At 40.9% G+C, this 22,852-nt stretch overlaps 1 protein-coding gene across 2 annotated transcripts in view; it reads right to left on the bottom strand.

Annotated features, from left to right (window-relative positions):
- The window catches only part of MYH15 (myosin heavy chain 15), a 50,072-nt gene that overhangs the window by 13,473 nt on the left and 13,747 nt on the right, over positions 1-22,852 (bottom strand). For both annotated transcript variants that reach the window (XM_048057235.2, XM_013186083.3), the window contains 22 exons: positions 21,433-21,536; positions 20,866-21,004; positions 20,172-20,290; positions 18,914-19,063; positions 17,974-18,144; positions 16,430-16,609; positions 14,980-15,112; positions 13,093-13,160; positions 11,066-11,153; positions 10,731-10,848; positions 10,370-10,493; positions 9,536-9,672; positions 8,903-9,158; positions 8,227-8,469; positions 7,447-7,623; positions 6,772-6,917; positions 6,120-6,210; positions 4,569-4,958; positions 2,962-3,088; positions 1,779-1,897; positions 1,111-1,307; positions 136-485 (listed from right to left, as the gene is read on the bottom strand). In XM_048057235.2, coding sequence (XP_047913192.1) covers positions 136-485; positions 1,111-1,307; positions 1,779-1,897; positions 2,962-3,088; positions 4,569-4,958; positions 6,120-6,210; positions 6,772-6,917; positions 7,447-7,623; positions 8,227-8,469; positions 8,903-9,158; positions 9,536-9,672; positions 10,370-10,493; positions 10,731-10,848; positions 11,066-11,153; positions 13,093-13,160; positions 14,980-15,112; positions 16,430-16,609; positions 17,974-18,144; positions 18,914-19,063; positions 20,172-20,290; positions 20,866-21,004; positions 21,433-21,536 — 3,627 coding nt within the window. The remainder of the gene's footprint in view (positions 1-135; positions 486-1,110; positions 1,308-1,778; positions 1,898-2,961; positions 3,089-4,568; positions 4,959-6,119; positions 6,211-6,771; positions 6,918-7,446; positions 7,624-8,226; positions 8,470-8,902; positions 9,159-9,535; positions 9,673-10,369; positions 10,494-10,730; positions 10,849-11,065; positions 11,154-13,092; positions 13,161-14,979; positions 15,113-16,429; positions 16,610-17,973; positions 18,145-18,913; positions 19,064-20,171; positions 20,291-20,865; positions 21,005-21,432; positions 21,537-22,852) is intronic.

The raw sequence follows: 22,852 nt of genomic DNA, 5'->3' as shown, positions 1-22,852 counted from the left end.
CCTCGTTTCCAACATCAGTCAGTATCTTTAAACACACCTGAAAGCAATTCCCAAGGACATGAGAAATGCCTTTCCCTACAGCTGTCCTCCCTGCTGTGGCACTCACACCAGGCATGGGGCCTGAATGAAACCTACCTTGCAGATTCTTGTTTTCCCGTTTCAGTGTCTCCAGGTGGTCCAGTGTCTCTTCATAGGCATTCTTCAGCTTGAAGAGCTCAGTGCTGAGGCTACGGGCCTCCTTCTGGGAAGCCTCCAGCTCAGCCTGTGACTCTTCGTACTTCTGCTTCCAGTCATTGATGATCTTGTCGAACCCACGCTGCTTCTTGTCCAGGGTGGCAGCTGCTGAATTGGCCTTTTCCAGGTCAATCATCATGTCTTCCAGCTCATTCTGCAGCCTGTGCTTTGTCTTTTCCAGAGAAGAGCACTTGGCATTGGCAGCCTCAATTGCTTCCTCAGCTTCTTGCAGGCGAGCAGCAAGTTTCTTCCTGCCAGGTGGGGAGAGACAGTAAAATGACTGAGCAACCACTGCCATGCTATCCAGAAAAACTGATGCCAAAGCAGCATCTCAATAATTCAGTTTCCAAAAGGAAAGTGCAAGGAAAAATAAATAGAAATCAAGCCTCTAGAGAGAAGCGCCTATGAGAGGCGAAGAATAGCTTAAATTGTGAATGCTGACAAGTGGCAGATAATTTTGTGCATGTGTGTGTATGCGTGTGAATGTTTGAAATTGAACTTTTCACCTCTCAAACAGAAGCCTGTTGTTATTTGCTAGCTGTAACCAGTATGGACTGATTGTAAATTTTGATAAAACCTGGTCTAAGTGAAAGTTTCACATACTGAATTCTCTGATTAAAAGACATAACCACTGATGAGTAATCAGTTCATGCCTTGGGGCTTTTGTTCATAGACTAGACTAGGAAAACAGGGTTTGGTAGTCACAGCAGGAAGAAGAGGTCCTGGAAATAAAGGAAGGGTCCCCAAAAGAATAAAATGAAGATGCTAGATGGAGAAAATGTAGTGGAAGTGGGGGAAGATCCTGCAGATTGGAGACATGCAGATGCTACAGTCCTCCCAGCTGAGGGGGAGATGAAGCCTATAGTGCCCACTTACTTGGCATCTTCCAGCTCCTCAGTTCTCTGTATGGCATCAGTCTCATACTTTGTTCTCCACTGTGCCACTTCTGCATTTCCCTTGGAGAGAGCCCGCTGCAGCTCTGCCTTGGCTTCTTGCTCCTCCTCATACTGCTCCCGCAAGAGATCACAGTCATGCCTGGCCGCTTGCAGGGCATGAGCCAGGGCATTTTTGGACTGCAGAAATAGAAAGGTCAAAGCATTGGACGGGTACCTACTGAAAAACCCAAACAAACATACTCTAGAAATTCAAATGGAGACAGAAATATGTTTCCTTTTGCCTCTGGCCTTGACAGTACCGATCAAGTCAAGTCAAGAAGTACTTGAGGTCATCCCTACTGGTGACATGCTGGGCAAACTATCAAACTGAGGATACCTCTGGAGAAATAACCAAATTTTTAAGATGCAAGATTTAAGATTTTGGTTATACTATTGGATAAGTTTTATTTACCAGTTACGGACACCAGATATTTTCCAAAACTCTTCTCCTTTGACTTACTTCTGTCAGGGGCAGGAACTTATATCCTTACAATTACGAGGAAGTGTTCTCACTCCTATGTATCATTGCAGCTTTTGTCCAGGGTACAAATGAACACGAGTAGCTTTTCCCATTCCAACTCAATGAATAGAACACCATCAAAGCATTACCTTGGTTTCCTCTTCTAGCTGTCTCCTAAGTTCTTCAATCTGTTGGGTAAATGATGTTTTTCCCCGGGACAGCTGACTTATCAGTGACTCCTTCTCTTCAAGCTGTCTTACAAATTCACCTGTCACAGGATTTGACCAAAAAAGGGTAAGAACAGGAAGTGACACACTCCTAGCCAGAGCCAAAAATCAAAGTCTGACTTGTCCAATTCTGCAGAGGAAAAGAACTAACAAGGATTGTGGCTGACCTTTTGTGAAGTGTCTTTCAAACTTGTAACCACCAAGATACTTCACTTTCTTCTCTTTTTTTTTTTTTTAATAATTATTATTTGTAGTGTCATTACTTTGATTCATGATTGTTAGTTCATCTCATGGATCAGGCTAGATTGATGCTTACTTTCACATGCGATTGTAGCTGGTTTTGCTTACATTTTTTCTTCACTATTTTGCTTTTCCACAGACTCCTTTTCAGTTGGCTCCAAAGTACCCTAATATCCTCACAACTGCCAGCATACAGACCAGGGGGACACATAAGGAAAACTATCACGAGAAGGGCATCACTACAGGGTGGAAACTGCAGCCTTATAGGAGTACATAGAACTAACAAGATAACTGGCAGAAAATGAAATATATGTGTCTGAAAACACATGGGAAGTTAATCTAGCAGAACAGTGATAACTGATGAGGATGCTGAGATTTAAAAGTTCTCTAGCTAAAAACATAGCACACACTTGGAGGATATGTTTGACTGGATCCAAGTATCTCCTAGGTTGCAATGCCTGAGGTTATGCTGAGGAAGGCAGTATTCACACAGACAACAGCAGTACGCCAACTTCCTCATCTTCCCTCTAGCTTTGCAAGATAGATGCACATGTCATTGTTTATGAAACTGGATATTTAGCCAACACATCCATTTCGGCTCATGAGGTGGTAGCACATCATGCTGGTAACTACGGTTATAGATTAGTTTTAAAAGCCGGTCCAAGGCAGGGTCTCTTCTGTCAAGGTTATAAAAATACTGAAGACAGGAAAATTGGAAGATACAAAGCTATAGCTCCATTCAGCAGTCCTAACCCAACCAGTTTCAGTACAAATGCTACTGCACAAAACTCCTCTTTAATGTAGCCGCCTGACATACTGAATCCCAGTAATCTATCTGGGCTGAACACTCACATGTCACACATACCATTCTCACTCTGGAGCTTTGTCTTCTGAGTAGTGAGGTCATTCATGAGGCGAGTCATTTCATCCAGTTTAGTTTTTGTCTCATTCAGATGATCTTCATAAGTGCGACAAAGTTTTTCTGCATTTGCCTAATGGGAAGCAGGCGAAAAGACATACAAAGCTGTAGCTTCCAAGTAACTATTTGGAAGTTGTAGCCTTCCAAATCTGTGTGTGTCCGCGTGTGCATGTGTCCCTTTCAGAGAAATGTCAGATAACAAAGACCCATATATCACTTTCAGCAGCAGCATACAAGGAGCGATGAGGCAGAGGTTAAGGCTGGGTCTTCATAAGCTTTAAAAAACACTTACATCATGTTCTGTTGGTATCCTGGTTTAAGGAAAAATTTGACCCAGCAAATACTACTTTTCTGTTTTGCACCAAGTAGAACAACAGTGAAATGCATCTTCCGGGAACACTGAGTGCCTAGAACTTGAATAAAGAATTTGGGATTTGGCTCAGATATAAGAGTGACCAAGAAGAAATTATCCCACTCATCATCATGTGTGTGTAATTAGTATTTTTCAAGATACAGTTCATGAACAGCAAAGGTTACAGAGGGACAAATGACATCCCTTGTTCTTAGTGAGCTTCTCATAAGTATCTCTTAAAGCTCTTCAATAAAGCAGATCAAAGTCTTGTCAAGGTTTTGAAGACAGGGACACTGGGACTGAAAGAGGAAAACCTGCTATGTCATCTTGGAGGACAGCAGCAAAGCAGGGAATAGGAGGCCTGTGTCTGCAGCCCCAGTCAGGGGTCTCCCAGCGAGACCATCTTCCACATTCATTTTCCCTTAACTGCATTCTGAACTGATTCACCAGAGTAAAAAGACTTTGCAAGACCTTCAAAAGCAATCACATGCCTATGAAGTTCAGTCATAAGCCTCATCTTAATTGCTAGATGGGAATATCACCTCCAATGAAAATTGCTTTACTGATTCTGCTCTAATTGCCATTTATCATAAATTGAGGCTGATGACAGCCTTCTAACTCTCAGAGTAACGAAATCTCTTTTCTTCAGTTGCACAGAAAGGACTCTTTAGAGTGCCCTGAAAGCCACCAAGCCTATCTGCTCAGGAGGCAAAATGGGTAATTCAGCCATAGAAAGTAAAAATAAACAGGACTGTCACAAAGCTTTTGTTTTACACTCCTTGTTAACATGACTCAAAACAGTGAGCCAGGAACAGGATCTGAGGGTACTGTGCTTGGGATGGGAGCCTAACCTTGGGTGGCATCACACCAGTCATCATGAGCATCGTGGAGCACAATTTAAGTGACACGGTTTTCTGCTCTGAAATATATGAATAACCAGTATGTCTGGGATGGGGGATGCACTGTGTTTTAGACAGGCTTTCTCAACTGCTGTCTCATCTCCAAGGTAAGAAGGGTTATAGCACCAGCTGAGGAAGGGGTGATACTACACACACATGCACCACCAGATTGCAAGAAACCACCAGATTGCAAGAAACCACATTCTGAAACACTCCAGCTCTACCAGGCGTCCTAGGAAGCCTTCAGACCAGTCTTGGCTACACGTGATCATTGGGGGTTTGAAAAGCCTCAAGACACTTACTTTTCCCTTCACCATCTGCTCCATGTTGGATGACAGATCATCCACCTCCATCTTCAGCTCACTTTTCTCCTTTTCCAGTTTCTGCTTGACCCGCTGGAGGTTGTCCAGTTGTTCCCCCATCTCAGCCACGCTGTCTGCATGCTTCTTCCTCAGGGTGGCAGCCGTGGCTTCATAGTGCAGCGTGGCCTCCTCAAGGTCCCGACGCAGCTTCAGGAACTCAGCCTCACGTTTCTTGTTCATCTCCAGCTGGGCAGCAGTGGCTCCCCCAGCCTCCTCAAGTCGCTCACTTAATTCCTCCAGTTCTCGGGCCAAATCTGATCTCTGCTTTTCCACCTTGGCTCGAGCAGCTCTTTCTGCTTCCAGCTCCTCTTCCAGTTCTTCTATACGAGCCTATCAAAAAGACAGAAGAACCTTTGGGTTACCCTCCATGACGATTCCCATCGGAAAAACTTGAGGCACCTTACAAATAATTGAACCTTCTGCCAGCCCACACTTCACAACAGAGATGGAAGCAGAGCAGTTAAGGACTTGCCAAGTTGTGCCAATAAATCGGATCTTGAGCTGGAGTATGGATGATGAGCTACATCTTTCTCATAGTAGATTGCTTTACAAGCTCTACAGTTTGCTCTACAAGCTTTAGTTGAAGACACTGAAGTACACTGACCTTGTATTCTGTCATGTACTTTACATTTAGGTCAAGTACAGCAGAGTGAGAAGTTTTTTTTATAGTAGGACGGAGGAATAGCAACTAATTGTGATTGAAGGGGAGTGTAAGAGTTCTCTTTACTTCCACTCTAAGAGCTACATGACAGAAGTAACTTCTCTCTAGGAGTTTTAAGACTGAGGATTTTGAATACAGCAGTGTGTCAAACTGCATGTATAATGAGTACTCATTGGGAGTAGTCTTTATTAAAAACCAGTTATTTTGATGAACATATGCTTCACATTCAAGTTACCTGAATGTTCTTTATTTATAAAGCATCAGAGCTGATATTTTGGGTCAAGACATTTAATTTGGACTGGGTTGGTTGCCTTTGGCCTTCTAATTTCTGTCGAAAATTTCCTGCGCATTTGAGCCCTTATCCTAAATTTCAAATCCATGCCTACTCACTGCTGAATCCTCCACAGCATCCCCACAACCATCCTCAGGTTCGTTGTTCAGAGCTTAAAACACATCACCAAAACTTTTCTGCCTATCCTGAAACCGCTAGCATTCTGTAGTCATAAGTCCTGCTACTGGGAAAGAACCACTATGGAGAAAGCATCCTGAGGGGAAAAGGTACTAATACGGGCTGCTACAGAGTTACACCACTTGGTGTCTCAAAGCTGAGCTGCAGCTTGCTGTGAAAATCTCTGCAAAGCACTTCAGTGAAGCATAAAAATCATAGAATCACTGAATGGTTTGGGTTGGCAAGGACCGTAAAGATCACCTAGTTCCAACCCCCTGCCATAGGCAGGGACACCTTCCACTAGACCAGGCTGCCCAAAGCCACATCCAGCCTGGCCTTGGAAAGACTCATCCTAAGACAGATGAAAAAGAACCACACTGACCTGAAGCTCTTTGATCTTCTTCTGCAGCTGCATTACTATAGCTTGTTCATCTTCTATCTTGGAATTCAGCTGGCTCATTTCAAATTCTTTCCTGCCAAGGAAAGGAAAATCCCACTGTGACAATTTTCCCCATAATTCAAAGTTAGGCTTATGCAATTTTTAAAGTTGTTCAATAAAACTCCTAATGCATCTAAAAATGAAAACAATCCTCATGTATTGCCATGTGTGTGAAAACACATCCTTCTCTGAGCAGTTGTTTCCAAGTCAAGACTCTGCAATAAGTTGTGCAATTACATTTCTTGTTCTTTTGGTCATACAAAGTAATATTATTTTCTTACTCAATGAAAAAAAAATCCCTAACCAAGCCGTGTCTTTCAACAGTACTGTCATAGTTAGTTAGAATGGACAACATTTTAGAGTCTTCCTTCAGTTTTATCTGCTAATATGCTGATAAGGGTAATCAATTATAATGTTTCAGGCATACTATATGCAAGTAACAATGATTTTCCCCTCCCTCCTTGGTTATACATTCTCTCCTCTGTCATGGAAATTCCTTTTAGCCACCATCAGAGCAGGATGACACACCTGAAGTCTCATAAATGGCAGTACTAACTGTGCTGCTTTACTTTGTATAAAAGAAATAGTCTCTTACTTCTTCAGCTTTTCTTCCATCTGCAACTTATCATTCTCCAAGTCCATGACACTCTCTTGGGTCAGCTTCAAATCCCCTTCTAGTTTGCGTTTTGCCCTTTCCAGGTCCATCCTCACTTTCTTCTCTTGTTCAAGTGAGCCCTCAAGCTTTAGGTACAAGGTCACTTATTAAATATATTCAACATAGATTGTTTCCAACAGTCAGTTGCGTGCTAAACCCATCTTTGTGTGGAGCTCTAGCAAGTGTTGAATCAGAAGTACTTAAGTATAAGCATCTGATCTTATGTTTTTTGGTTTCTAGCAGCCAGTAGACACATGGGATAAATAAATATAGTGTAAGGATTAGTCCATGCTTTACGTTCATGTGAGTATTATAGTTCTCTTGGTAGCAAAGCTCTGTTTGACTGCATGCCAGTTACAATGCAAACGCACACTGAGTGTGGATTTTCCCTTTTACCGCATTCCTTTCAGAGGCGTGACTACACAGATAAGTATTTATAGTGTTGCTGTAATTTTACTTTTTGCAGGGTGCAACAAGGACTTCATTTATAAATCCTTGATTGTTTCTGAAAGAACAGGAATACATTGCAAAGCTCTGTGACATTTCAGACACATGAAAACTGTTAAGTGGTAGACAAAACAAGCCTTCAGAAAAGTGAAGGCAGAGCCAGCTTACATCGTCCACTTGCTGTTCCAGTTTCAGTTTAGCTTTGCTCAGTGTGTTGACTTTGTCCTCCTCTGCTTGTAGGTCATCCAAAACTTGCTGGTGAGCTTCCTGCAAAGACTTCTTCTCCTTAGTAAGTTTGCTGATGTTCTCATCAAGAGTTGCCATTTCCTCTGTCAGATTTTTGACCTGTGGAAGAGAGGATGGTGAATTTATAAGACTCTTAAGCAAGGGATTATCACAACCAGGCTCAGATGACTGTCAATACTGAATTTGTATGGAGGAAGACAGTGGAAAGAAAGGGATGTCTTCCCCTAACTCCCTGTGGGATTTTGAGTGAAACTGTCATCAAGGGAGCCAGTATGTGCCAATTCTTGTTATGGACATTTTTATTCCAACTACATTCAGTTCTTTTCAGTGTCACTCTCACTGTGACAAACTCCAGCTCCTGATTCTCTCTGGGAGAAGTAGGAGATGAGTTTTATATTTGCAGGCCCTCAGAGGAAGAGCCGGAAGAACTCATGGTTTCAGCAGAAAATTGTTTGCTTAAACATGCCAAAACTAGACATAATTCTTTAGCAGTGTTGGAACAAAACCCACTTCTGAAAAAGAGAAACTCAGGCTCAGACAACACTTTTTCCCTCATAAATTCGAATGACTCTGTATATGCTGATCCTTTACAGTGGCCTTTGTAACAGGCAGTGTAAAGTTGTCAAGTACACCGGTAGCTCTTGTGAAAAAGGTTATCCTTGCCTGACCTCTTTTGAAAACATGGCAAAGTTCTAAAGGTACCTTATTTTCAGTAGCATGTTTCTCTTTCTCTACTTTTGCAAGTGTTATTTCAAGATCATCAATATCTTTTTTGAGCTCAGAGCACTCATCTTCCAATTTTCTCTTCTTGGAAGTCAGCTCAGAATTCATCTCTTCCTCATCCTCAACCCGCTCTGTCAGCTCTTTGACTTTGGCCTCCAGCTGAATCTTGGATTTAATCAACAAGTCGCAACGTTCCTCGGCATCTGCCAGAGTGTCTTGCTCCTGGTGAGAAAGGAAGAAGACAAGTGGTCATTGCCTCATTTGTCACCTATTCTCTAAGTGTTCACAGAGCCTGACCCAATGTTACAGAGCAGTGTAGGAAAACTTTCCTACTCCTGATTCAGAAGACAAGACCAAAAGTTAATGGAGCAGGATGAAACTGTGGTGAAAATAACTAGTCGTGCCTGCCCCTATAAGAATATTTCAACATCTAATTGCCAGAAAAATTGCCTTGGACAGAACTCCGCTAAGAGTTGCATTGCTAGCCCACTTGGTTTTATGCTAGAACATGAAAATTTCTACCTGCTCTAGTTTTTGGCAAGACTCTGACAAGACCAACAGCTTATTTTAGTTGAATTGCACTAACATGCTGCTCTGTAAGCTTTTGAACTTGGAAGTACATCTAATGAATATATAAATATACATCTCTACTCACAGCTTGGAGCTGTAGAAGCAAGTCATTTTTTTCCTGAACTAAAGAGACTTGCTTTTCTTCAAGTTCTTTTCTCCTGGCTTCAGATTTTTCCAGAGCCTCCTTCAGTTTCAAGAACTCTTCCTTCATATTGGCCATCTCTTTTTCAGTTTCTGCAGACTTCAGAAGAGGTTTAATCTTAAAGAAAAGCTTCATCCAGGGCCAGTTCTTTACAGCCATAAATGCACGGATATTCCACTGAATTACAAGAAGGGCATCCCTGTTTTAGGAAGAAAACAAAATCTCCTGATGGTTATCCTGAATTGAGAAAATTACATTTTTTTCCCCCCATTCCCAGTTGGTTTTATGGCTCTGGTCCCAGTAATACTGGGAACTTGTTCTAGGTCCTAACATATGCAAGGTACTTTCTCCACAGCTCTTGATTTTCAGGGACATGAAAAATTTTCCAAATCTGATTTTTGTCAGAGCTGCGGGCAGCAACAATATGTAGTTGTTATTACTGTTATCAGACATGCAAGTTAAACCTTTAATTTAGGACTAGCTATAGCTTTAGGGACTGTAATAAAGCCTCTATTCAACATATAATTAAATGGTAATGAATATTATCTGCTATGATTGAAAGGGGTGAATTCATACCTGCGCTCCACTATCTTCTGGAACTCAATACGCATCAGTCTGCCACGTGCCCTTGCTTGGATCATCGTTAAGATCTTTGCAAGTCTCTCATCCCTCATTTCTTCTAGATGGCCCAACAGACCAGCCTTGAAGAACACCTGGTACATGCACAGATGACATTTGACCGTAACGAATGTGTTTTTTCCAGGGTACACCAACAATTACACAGACATTGTTCTAATTGTTCAGAAGAATGGTAATTTTATTGGCACGTTTATAATCAAAGGAAAATAGAGGGCCAAATACTACCTGCATCAGGAACTGCACTGCACAGTTCCACAACTGCTTTAAAACTGGCTCTCATCTCCCGGGTTTTCAATAGGCCAAACCATTCTGTCATCACGCTACACAGTATCTTTTGGCTGTAGAAGGTTCAGAGCAGGTCAGCTGAACCACACAACTCCCAACTCTCAGGTCTCTGCTGAATGGGATCATGTCATAATTGCACATGGCTTCATTTAAAAAGCTACAGCTAATCTTGCAGTCCATATATGTTTGAGTTTATCTACGCTCTAATAAATAAAATACTGTTTTACTGATAGGCATGGAGCATCAGCTGCTCTTTCGTTTGCTTGCAGTGTTGCTGTAATAAAAGCTTTATGGGCGCTTACACTAGAGAAATAAAATTTCTCTAGCACACCCTAAAAGTTAATATAATTTTGCTGCCATATTGCTGGTTCCCTGTATTATCAACTCTTTCTTAATTGCCACCACCAGAGACTGCATAGTATCCCATTCTGCCAATCAAATCCATCCTTTCTCTCTAAATACTCATTGATAGTCCTTTCTGCTTACCTTGGTGTGTCCAAAACGATATTGGTTATGGTCAATATCTAAAGATGCCAGCAGTTTTTCAGCAGCTTTTCTGCTATCGACAAACTTATCTTCTGGGATTGCACCTGGATTCAGAATGCGGTACCTGTTAACAACAAATAAGCAATGAATAGGACTAGCAAAAAAATGACCTAGACTAATTTCCTACTTTGCATCTACACAGGCACCAGGCAAAAGCATAATTCTGCCTTCTACGTTCAGGCAAACTGTATAGAAAATAAACTTGAATCAAATAAAATACCTCAAATAAAAATGAGAATACATGCTTTGCTTATTTTGACTGATAGGATAAAGACAGGAGACAACACAGCTCTGGCATTACCTTTGTTTAAAGTCTGCATAAAGCACCCTGTTTGGGAAACCCTTACGGCAAATGCGGATGCCTTCCAGGACACCATTACAGCGGAGCTGATGCAAGACAAGGAAAGCATCCATTTCACCTACGGGGGGAAAACAAAACAAAATTTTTCCCTAGGGCTTAATCTTCATTTCACAGTGGGAAATGAAAAATAGGAGGTGTCATCTGAGAGGACAACACCATGGGAAAAGGTGAATAACACAGGTGGTATAGAAATATGTTCTGGGGGCTTGCAAGCAAGTACTGGGATGACATTGTTTGAGTATATTAAAATTTTAAGACAGTTGTGTTTTTCATACCTGGTGTTTTTGATTCGTTGGGGATAATGCATCGTACAAAGTGAGGGGCTGTAGATCTTAGGTTAGTCATCAGCTTATTCAAATTTTCCTGGAACAGACATGCAAAACACTATTAGCTTTAATGGTTTTGTGGAATTCCAATCACTTATTTCTCTAGTTTGTTAGGTAAGTTTATTAAGGTCATCTGCATAGTTCCTAATAAGATTATAAGCTTTAAAAATCATTGAAGAGAAATGATTTCAAATAAATCAAAATAGAAACTAACTTCATTATAGCAATCCACATCAGTTTTAGCAAAACCTTAAGAAGATTTGTGTTTTACTTACAGCCCCAGAAATGTCAGAAACAACATGAACAGCCAGCAAGATGAAATATCATCCTGCAGAACATTTTTGAATTTTTTTTCTCTTACACTACCTACAAGATGTATTCTTCATGTAATGGTATATGAAAATGGAAGACCTTCAATAAACCATATTACATTGATGACTAACTTCATTAACAAATCACTAATGTTAAAACATGTTTTTTTCATCAAATATTATGGTGGCCTAAGCATCAGGACGCTCTCTTCACACTGTACTGTCTGATGACAGTTTTCATTCCATCCTGTGTAAGCAGTGACTTCACACCTTCCACTATGAGCACTAAGTTCCTTTCACCTGAAGAGACTGACTTGAACTGCATTTTTGCCTAGTCACTTCACCCTTCCCATCTGTGCCTTGTAAAAGCTAGGCTTTTGTCTTCCTGGCCAAACATTTTCCCTTTATTAATCTTAGACATCTTCCAGGCAGGCAGCAACGTAGCTCAGAAGGAGCCAAGCATTCGGTGCCTGCCAGTGATCTCCAGGCTCTCGGGAAAGTGTTTTGTCTAGTATGCAGAAAATAGAGAAGATTAGAGGTGAAATATAATGTAATCAGAGCAAGTTGTTAAAGCTGAAAATTTCTCCTGTGCCAGTCAGGATGATAACTGAGACAACCTGAGCCAGCTCCCTAGCAGCTCCTTGTGTTCTGGAAAATGGACCTCTATTACTGGACTATTAAATTGCTGTCTGCAAACACATCCTTCAGATATCTTTACATTTCTTCAGCTGGCAAGATATGGCTCTCAGTTTCCTGTGATTTCACTTCATGAGGAGTAATACTTAACCAAATAAAATACATGACTAGGGGGAGACCCCTACCAACTTCCCCACCTGATGCTAGCCTATGTTACATCTTCCTCAATGTAACCCATAAAAAAAGCTCCCCCCCCCCAAAAAAAAAAACAAAACCAACCAACCACCACCACCAACAAAAAGAAAACAAAAACACACTAATGGTAAATTACAAGCCCCCTTTTTCCCCAGACATGATCCTAATGTCAGCTTCCACCAGGAATGCATTCCAGTGAGGGAATTACTCAGGAAAAAAGAGGTTATATTCCACTTCTTTCAACAACTTTTATTTTCTACAATTGCTCTTATCCTAGGATCCCATTAGAAGCAGTAACAAAGCAGGGACTAGCAAATGACTTGTAATCAGTTCCAGTTCCAAAGACTTGCACAAAGCTACAAGCCGTGAAATAAATGATACTTTCTCAAATAGAATGAAAAATGATTTACCTACTGAATGCTCAAATAAAAGAAAACAGAGCAGCCCCTCACACATACAGTTTTAATAACAAAATATTCACTTAGCCAGGGTCAATAACCCAGGCCCAGAATCCAATTCTGATATTGAATTTCAGTTTCCTTTGTCTATTACAGTTGTTAACAGAATCACAGAATCACAGAATTATTTAGGTTGGAAGAGACCTCCAAGATCACCTAGTCCAATCTCTGACCTAACACTAACAAGTCCTCCACTAAACCATATCACTAAGCTCAACATCTAAACGTCTTTTAAAGACCCCCAGGGAGGGTGACTCAACCACTTCCCTGGACAGCCTATTCCAATGCCTAACAACCCTTTCAGAAATGAAGTTCTACATCCCTCTTCAAAGTATTGTCTCAACACTAGCCAACAGGTGGGGTGAGGTAAACAAACCTTGTGTAATGAGGACACAGTTTGAAAAGAGGCACCTTTCTTGCGTTTCTTTTCTCCACCCTGGTCAGCTAAGAAAAAAGAAAAGAAGTAAAAATCACACCATGTATCTCAGTAAGGGGTGTGGGCAGGGGCATGGGAAACACACAAACCATAGATGACTTGATGGCTGTGATCGTTCAAATATTATACAAAAAACTTCTGAATGTCAAGTGCTATATAACACAAGTTTGCAGCTCACTGTCCACAATCAGGATTTTTGTCAAATACCATTGCAAGCTTTCTGCATTGCATTTTCATTTCAAATCTGGACAGCATCACTTGTTACACAGAAAGTCCATAAATATGAATAAGGCAGAAAAAGATAACTAACAACACAGCTTGTATTTCACTAAAATGCCTATAGGGTGTGATGATACAGAAAGGGAAGAAGCTAAAGAAAGCAATGCTTAGGCAGAATTTGTACTGCATATTGTACTGTACAGACACTGATTCTCACGTCAGCTAATGAGACACTGAACTCATGCAAATTACGTTTGGCCAGAATAGATAGAAATAAATATTTATTTTGTAATTTTAGATACAGTAGCTTGGCATCCCCTGAATTTTGCTTAAAGCTTCAGAGTCAAAATCACTTAAAGAAATGATAATTTTTGACATGACCTTTACAAAGTTGCACAACACATGAGCAAAGCATGACCCCAAAATATACAGCAATTTCTGAATTTCTGCAGTTTTTAAAATACTGGACCATTAGATCATTCCCACGAGGTCTGACATTCTGTCATCTGTCAACAGTCAATATAAAAGGTGAGGTGAAGAGTACAATGTGTTTGATGCAATTATCAAAATCCTCTTCCCCTTTCCAAAGTGACACTGCCAAGACTGGAAGAGGCTAATCTGGGCAGGCTGTTCTTTTCTCCCGACACTGAAGAAAAGCAAGGTAGCATTCTGACAGACAGGACTACCACAGGCAAATAGGCAGTTAGTAACTTGCAAGAATTTGCTAATGGCATGATTTTTGTTATTTATATTCAGCTCCATCTCTTAACACATTATGAAGTCTGCATTCTGCTTGCTTTCTCAGCAAGTGTCTTATGATTCATGACAACATCATCCACAGGAATGAGGTTACTAATAAATAGGCTGTAAGCGATTGCAACTTCAGGACATAAGAACTACATCTTTGTAAAGAATGCCAGTCTTATTTACTCAGCATCCTTTTTCTGGATGCTTGCTACTTGTCTTCTGTCAAGTAAAACAGTTCTGTATAATGCATATGGCTTAAATGCATCCTTAGATGTACATTAGTCTATCAGTCTTTTCAAAAACAAAATAAAAGGAAAAAAGAAACATATATCAACAGCAGCAACCAGAAAGGAAGATATATTTGTAAAATCTTCTACTACTTTGGCCAAGGAGGAACAGTGTTCAGTTGCACTCAGTATCTTCTTGCCACTAATCCAACAAAATATTTCAAGATTCTCTCTCAAACATTGTATTTCTTATTTAATTCAGGATGGCTAGCAAAGAGGACTACAGCATAGGGAACAAGAGCTGTTCTTGTTGACAGGCATTTATGTACAAAATGTTTTGTGAAACACTTGCCTGCATAACTGAATACTTGCATGCTCAAACACCCACTGGAGTGTTCACAACACAGATTTCCTCGCCAAAATTGCTTAGAGGTATTATGCATTCAAACTAGCTGAGTTAATGGCCTACTTAGGATAACATGGCAGACTCCTACAGATGCTGTGTGCATCTAAATAACTAGTCATTGCTCCATTTAGCATTGAGTCAATTGCAGTTTATAGTTGTTTCTTAAATTCATTTCCAAGCACACACCCCAGAAATGAACAAAAACTCATGTGAGCTGATTCTGCTTACCACTGTCAGCACCAACGTAGCTTTCAAACAGGCTTGCCAAGAGTTTGTTGGATGATTTTTGGAAAATCCCTACTACGGTTTCATTAAGCGGGTCTTTGTTCTTCTCAAGCCATCCAATGATGTTGTAGGGAACCTGCAGCAAGGTGTTGAAAGCATAAACCAGAGGTTGCAAATGCTCTCTGTCAAAGGAGTTCCTTAAAGCTTGGCTTGAAGCCAATGACCTTTTGTGAAATGCTGTTCTCAGAGCAGGACCAGCCACCGAGTTTTTCCATCACTTTCCATCCAATTCTCTGCTTCCTAATTGCCCGACCTCTCTTCCTAAGAATTACCATCTGAATCCTGCACACTCTTTCCAAACTTGTTGGTCCCTATATCTTCTTATGAACTCCAAGTGGGTGGCTGTAAATACACCACATATCATCAGTGTCCCAGGAACCCTACTTATAACAGCTGAACTATAAAACACACAGGTAATAATTTCACTTCACAACAGTATACTACACTCAAATAATTAAGATTTTCTGACAGAAATGTAGTGATTAAAAAACTAACTCCTGGACTTTGCCACGGCTCTCTGTTTAGTGAAAAAATATGTTCTGTTAATAGTACCACGTGAAGATAAAAATTCTCATTTTCTTTGCTGAATACACTAACATCTACAGATAAAGAACAAGATGGGCATTACTTCTCATAATAAAAGCAAACTCAGCTTACAGTTCAATTATACTTTAAAATGAACTCAAACCAGTACTAGGTATGTTCCAGCTCTGCTGTACTGAGGCTTCCTATCAATTCTAGTTTGATAAAAAATATTTCTTATGTCCCTCTCAAGTTCTTTCTGCCCATCTAGTCTGAAAATGCAGCTTTGAAATTGTGTATGTTTTGACTTGAGTGTCACAACATTGGATTGTATTCCTTTACCCCATCATCAGCAGACCTGTTAACTAAGCCTTCACAGCAAAATCAATGACACTTCCTTTGGCTCTATTGACACACTGGTCCTAACATGAGTAATAAGTGATGTAAAATCTATTCTTTTAAACCTTCCTGAAGTTAGGCAGCAATTACTTAGTTCATTTGTACAGGGAAACAAGATGGAAAGTTAGATGCTGCTGCTGTTTAACCACTAATCTGAATCTGATTACAGGAGAAGCAAAAAAGAAAAGGCAAGGCTTATTTTTAGCAATACCACTGTTAGCCCCCAGTTAGCTCCTCAGTTCACTTCCTTTATTTGTGTAGCCAAGAACCAGATGTCCTAAAGTCTGGTGGCATCTTACTGTGTTGCAATGTTTACGCAGAGAGAGCAGGCATTTGCTCTTAACTCCTTTCCATCTTCACCCTTTCCACCCTCCCTCCCTCACTGTGTGCTACAGGCTAACCTCCCCCCCTCCCCACACACACACCTGGAAGACCTCTAATATAATGTCTACTTGCAAACAGAGGAACTTACTGCACCAGCATAATGAAGAAGTTCAAAGTGAGCTTCATATTTCCTTTTCTTATCAGGCCTGGGCTTCTGCAAGTTAGGTGACTTGCCAAGATGATTGTCATAAAGTTTGGCTTTGAACGTCATATCTGTTGCTTTTGGGAACATGCATTCCTCTTCAAGGATTGACAGGATTCCCAATGGCTGTTGATTAAAAAGATCATAGAATCATAGAATACTTCGGGTAGTAAAGAACATTAAGGATCGCCTAATTGCCATGGGCAGGGACACCTCCCACTAGACCAGGTTGCCCAAATCTCCACCCATCTTGGCCTCAAACACTTCCAGGGATGGGGCATCCACAGCTTCTCTGTGCTACATGTTCCAGTGCCTCACCACCGTCACAGTAAAGAATTTCTTCCTTATATCTAATCTAAATCTACCCCCTTTCAATTTTAAGCCATTTCCCATTGTCCTATTACCATACTCCCTGATAAAAATTCCCTCTCCAGATCTTTTTTGGAAAATGTTTAGCCTGCCTACTGTGGCTGTGCAGCCTTTATGTTTGATCTGATGGAAGTTTAAGCTTGCAAAATTTTTTCCCATTCTGAGGATGAAATCTTTGACTATTCTGTTAAAATAGTAACCACACCTTTGGCTATTCAGTATGACACGTCTGCCTTAGGAGGCTTTCTGATGGCTTCCAGAAATGGTTTGGTTTATACAATTGGACCAACTCACATTTTATTGCTCATCTTTCAGAACAAGATAGACTAACTTCCTAGGAGTTGACAGGACAGATTTGTTGTGGGACGAGGGTGATATGCATAGACATCCTAACCCTGGAGAAGAAAGTGATTAAGTACAAGAGCACGTAATAATCTGACTATTTCAGTTGTTCCAAATGTCCTGCTAATGCAAGACTCAAAATTCCATTTTTCCTCAAAGATCAACAGGGTTAGATGTTATGCCAGCAGAGATGGCATAAAGAGATACAGCAAGGGATACAGCAAGAAACCATGCCCCAACAAGGCTATATTATGTTATATATGAGGCAGGGAAAAGGAAAGGCATATTCTATGCTGGGGAAGCAGTGGGAGGGAAGCAATGCCTTCAGGCTAGGGAGAGCCTGAAGGACTTTGCACATCAACATGTAATGTAAGAAACAGGACATCATGGTTTAGAGGTAGAGGACACGTGACTGAAACATGACATTTGCCCTGAAAAGCTGACTATTAAGTTTGACATTAAGCATATGTGGAACAAAGTAAAATGTTGAACAGTAGGAGAAGAGAAAAGTGAAGTAAAAAGCAAGGAAGACCACACAGCCACACAAAACAAGTACAAGTTGTGGCTGCTGTTGGCTCTTTAGGGCAAACTTTTTGAAATAAAGGTAAGTAGCCAGAAATGGCACAAATATTGATTTTTCTTTGATTCCATATTGCATATGGTGAGAAATCTGTCTTGCTGTTTATCCTGCTCTGTTGACTGGGATTTGAGGATAACTCCAGATGAACATCATGAATAAAAACAATTCATAAAATACACCTTAGCACTCCTGTACATACCTTCTCAATTAGATCAATACAAGCCTGCAGGTCCATGCCAAAATCAATGAATATCCACTCAATGCCTTCCTTTTTATATTCTTCTTGCTCCAGGACAAACATGTGATGATTGAAAAACTGTTGCAGTTTCTCATTAGTGTAATTGATGCAGAGTTGCTCAAAGCTGTTGAACTGCAGGAGTTAAAAAGAGATGCGTTTGTACATAGTGAACTATGTCACAGGTTTAACGGAAAAGCAAGAGGGAAGGTATTTACATTTATAACCTTCTAAACAGTAACAGGTTGAGAAACTACTGAGCATTACACTGAAGGCAAAGGAGGGGGAGTTCAATAGCAGGCTGCTGGCTGCCTCATGTGCTGTCCTCTGGAGCGTGAGGATGCCCAGATTTGTTCAGGTCTCTCACTTAGAATGCACACACGTTTTCCTCAGCAGCATGCCATCCAAGTCCTCTAAAGCAAAGCCAGTGCACTCTTTGCTCTGCTTAATACAGAGCGCAAATCATAGCATTAAGCACTTACCCCTCAGGAATGGATTCTGAGAAACAGAAGCTATGAAGTGCTTTATGTTGCAGACATTTTTTATGGTGATAATAAAAAAATGACGAAATACTATACCCTATAAAAGGCACTTTCTCTCAAAGAGAAAAAGTGGCTACAGTGGACACACTGTCCTAAAATTCAGCTCAAACAATATGAGATGTTGTCTTTGCTAAAGACCCGCTTCCTCCCCAGGAACTATAAGCATGTCCAGCTGTGCTGAATACTGAGTGTTGTCTACATATATTCATGGCAAAACCTTGTAAAGTCATATATGCTGTTTGCTTTACAGCTTTCTTGACTTTTGGGTTTGTGTCCATTTAGAAGAAAAAAATACCCATCGCAAGAGGTATTGTTAAGTAACTTCTATGTCATTCCCCAAGTCCTCACACATTAATACTCACATCAAAGATTTCAAAGCCAGCAATGTCCAGGACTCCAATGAAGAACTGTCTGGGTAGCTTAGTGTCCAATGTCTTGTTGATACGGACCACCAGCCACTTGAACATTCGATCATACACTGCCTTGGATAAGGCCCCAACAGCATACAAAACCTAAAATATATGTTTCAAAATGCCACTACATACAACAAAATTCACTGCGGAACACAAGGATTTCAGTACACTAGCATTTTAAAATCTCTACTTACAGTTTAAATATCACAATTTTTCTTACAATCGCTGAGGTGATTACAAGTTAATACAACACAGAGCTTCTTTCATTATCTATGCTGACTTCTCCTCAAATCATTGCTATATATATTGCAGTCATGTGTACAAACACGTACATAAAGTTGTAGTAAAGTTCCTCTTTGGAAAGAGCTGGACGGCAAGTAGCAAAAGGCTTCATCCCTTGTACTGCTGTGGAGTTAAGTACCACAAAGCACACAGGCCTGACGTCAGCCATAATAACCAGAACTGTAGGCACAGGGGATGTCTGTGCTTAAGCTACTCCTTGACATTTGTTTCTAATTTTGAAGGATGCTATGTCACGAGCAGGACGTTGGAAAGGAAATGTCTGTGCCTCTTCTTTAGCCTACCAAATGCATGACTACACCAATAGGGTAGTAGCTCTCTCCAGCAATTCTCCAGTTACTGAGCCTGTGCCATAGCTTGCCTTCAGACAACGATTTTCATTTTAACCACAATGCTGAAGTGTCTTCTAGAATACTACTACAGCCTGCAGCAGTGCTAATCCAAGGACATTTGTTTCCTAAATTAAGAGGTACCTTTAAGTGGATATTGCCTTTAGCTGATTGAGGTCACACTAGGACTTAGAATTACATGAATAATAAATGAGTGTATAAATAATCCACAGATCATCTCTTCTAGGTAACTATTCTCATCCAGAATTAGATACCAAATCCCATGTGCTTTTACAGCACCTCATTTCCTTGAGTGGCTGCTACTAATGCATCTGAAAAACAATCCCAAAGGCAGTGCAAGCCACTATCCCCTTGTCAATCTTTTTACCAGTATCCTGCTCTTTCATCATCTATTCCCCCATGTTTGGGGATATAAAATGAGAACAGTTACTAGAGGATTCACTGTTCATACAACACGTACGCATGTTAATATTTTTAACAAGTATCTCTCTGGGATGTTACAGAAGCCTCCAGGCTTGTGGAACAGGTATCCAAACACTGTGACAGTTTATCCTTACCTGTTCAACACTTTGACCTTTGGTCACATACTCATTTCCAACTTTCACTCTAGGGTGCAATAAACCCTTAACCAAATCAGAGGAGTTGATGCCCATTAGGTAGGCAGCTTTGTCAGCACCTGATCAGGAGAAAACAAGGTTTTAGCTGGCTCTGAACTGCTATGTGAAAACATACCTAGCCAAGATAAAGTTATTAGTTCATCTACATCCAAAGAGAAACTAGATAAAGAACTTGCTTTTTAAATTATTCATCTTGGGTGCACCTATGCTCAGTTCTGAGGCGGAGAAGGTCAGCTAGAAACACACTTGACAAACACTTTAGATGTAAGAACAAATTTTCACAATGGATATAGGCAGTTGAAACAGTACTATTTCATGTGCTAGAGGAAGCAAAGAAGAAAGCCTGAGGAAATGAAATGGAAAGCTAAAGCAACAACTTTTTACAACCATTTTGTTCAAATGGTCAAAAAAATGGAGTTTCATTGTGTTGCTCTGACTGTGTCTATTCATTCTCTATAAGTGAGGTTGCTTGCCACTGTACAAATCACTGCTAGAAATGAAGTGCAGCACTCTTGGCTGAACAGCAGCTATACTGCACAAGATCAAATCAAAAAGGCTGCACCTTCCTCAGCACAGGGCTTGATAATATGCCAGACTTTTGAAGGTAAGGAGTAACGTTAAGTGTTATTCTTACTTTCAGTGCCATCAGCTTCTGCCTGCTCTTCTCTGGGTCGTTGTTTGAATTTCATGTTCCCAAAGTGCATGATGGCTCCCGTGAGTTTGTAGGCACCAGACTTTTCATCTGGCACAAATCCCAAGATGTCCATGGCTTGCTGTGAAAAGCAAACAAATGGGTATTTTATTGCTTGCCTCTTCAACAGCAATGGCATTTTGCAGCCCCACAATCTACCTTTGCACAGGAGATATTATTAACCTGCCAAGGGGCATTATCTCAAAGCAGCCACTGGAACACCCTGATGACCCAGCAATGGCTGGGAAGCAAGGGAAGAGATCCCATTATTTAGTGTTTTATGCATCGAAATTGTAAGAACATTGAGCCCATAGGCATTATATGGGCCAGATTCAAAAGCATAATATTTTATCAGGCCTCATGATTCATGGTTTGAATGCAACTGAGACCCATTCCTGTTTCCATTTATTCTAGTAGTTTCAGTGACAGAAATTTGGTTCCTGGCCAGCACTTTTCCTCCGCACATGCATCTAATCATTGAAGCAAAAAGTGAAATCAATACAGGCTTACATCTGTTGCCATCAATTCTTCTCCATCATCCAAGTTGTCCACTGTAACTACTCCTTGTGAGCAAAAGTGGTAGTCATATGGATTGGTGGAGACCAGTAACATATCTGGAAAGGAATTGCTATGGTAAAAGCTTCCATCCATTCAAGATATCCCCCCAAAAACAGAGATTGAAAGGATCAAATCTGACATACACTTGTATTTACACAAACGTGTGCAATGCTTTTTTCAAGTGCAGGGCAGCAACCAACTCTTTCATTCTACTGTTCATGTCTGAAGACCAAGATTTAGAGAAAGAGTAAACAAAAAGAATTTGGGTATGCTGCACACACTTCTATTAAGCAGGTTTTACAGTATACTGAGGTCACCATTTCCTACATAGCCCTACTTTCTGCTTTGCATGGCTGTAGAGGGTAAGAACACTATCTAGGTACAGAGGAAAAATATTTTAGCAGGATTCAAGATGGGGACAACAGGAATGGTTCCCTCTTATGACAGACCCCCTGAAAAAAATGAGTTTCAGGATTCTTTGGAGAAGACTCTTTTCTCTTAATGAACAAAAGTCTGGACATGGCTCTTTACTTCTCTCCTCTTTCCTTTTTCTTCACATCAAAAGTGAAAATTATTGTTTTATTTTCTAGAAAGCTATCAGGCTCCAATACTTCAGAGAGAGTCCTGCTTCCCTAAATCCACAGAAAGTTTCACCTGTATTCAGCAGACCAAGCTTTGACCAAGCTAGATGTCAATGTTTTATTTACATACACATACATCATAGAATATTCTGAGTTGGAAGGGATCCGCAAGGATCATCAAGTCCAACTCCTGGCTCCACACAGAAGCACTCAAAAAAACAGACCATGTGTCTGAGAGCACTGTCCAAATGCTTCTTGAACTCCCTCAGGCTCGTTGCTGTGACCACTGCCCTGGGGAGCCTGTCCCAGTGCCCGACCACCCTCTGGGTGCAGAACCTTTCCCTAACCCCCAGCCTGACCCTCCCCTGTCCCAGCTCCATGCCGTTCCCTCGGGTCCTGTCGCTGTCCCCAGAGAGCAGAGCTCAGCGCCTGCCCCTCCGCTCCCCTCGTGAGGGAGCTGCAGGCCGCCATGAGGCCTCCCCTCAGCCTGCTCTGCTCTGGGCTGAACAAACCAAGGGCCCTCAGCCACTCCTCATACTGTCTTGCCCTCTAGACCCTTCACCGTCTTTGTAATCTTCCTTTGGATGCTAATAGTTTTATATCCTTCTAATACTGTGGCTCCCAAAACCGCATACAGTACTCGAGGTGAGGCCTCACCAGTACAGAATAGAGCGGAAGTACATATCTAAGTATGTGTGTAAATACATATGCATTTGTCTGTTATTATGTGTATATAAAGTCACATTCTCTATGTCTACATGTTACTTTGCTATGTAGTCACTATCTTATGC

This window comes from Anser cygnoides, chromosome 1, assembly GCF_040182565.1.
Source record: "Anser cygnoides isolate HZ-2024a breed goose chromosome 1, Taihu_goose_T2T_genome, whole genome shotgun sequence".
Lineage (NCBI taxonomy): Eukaryota > Metazoa > Chordata > Aves > Anseriformes > Anatidae > Anser > Anser cygnoides.
Note: the sequence above shows the minus strand (reverse complement) of the source record. Positions and strands in the feature narration are given on the sequence as shown.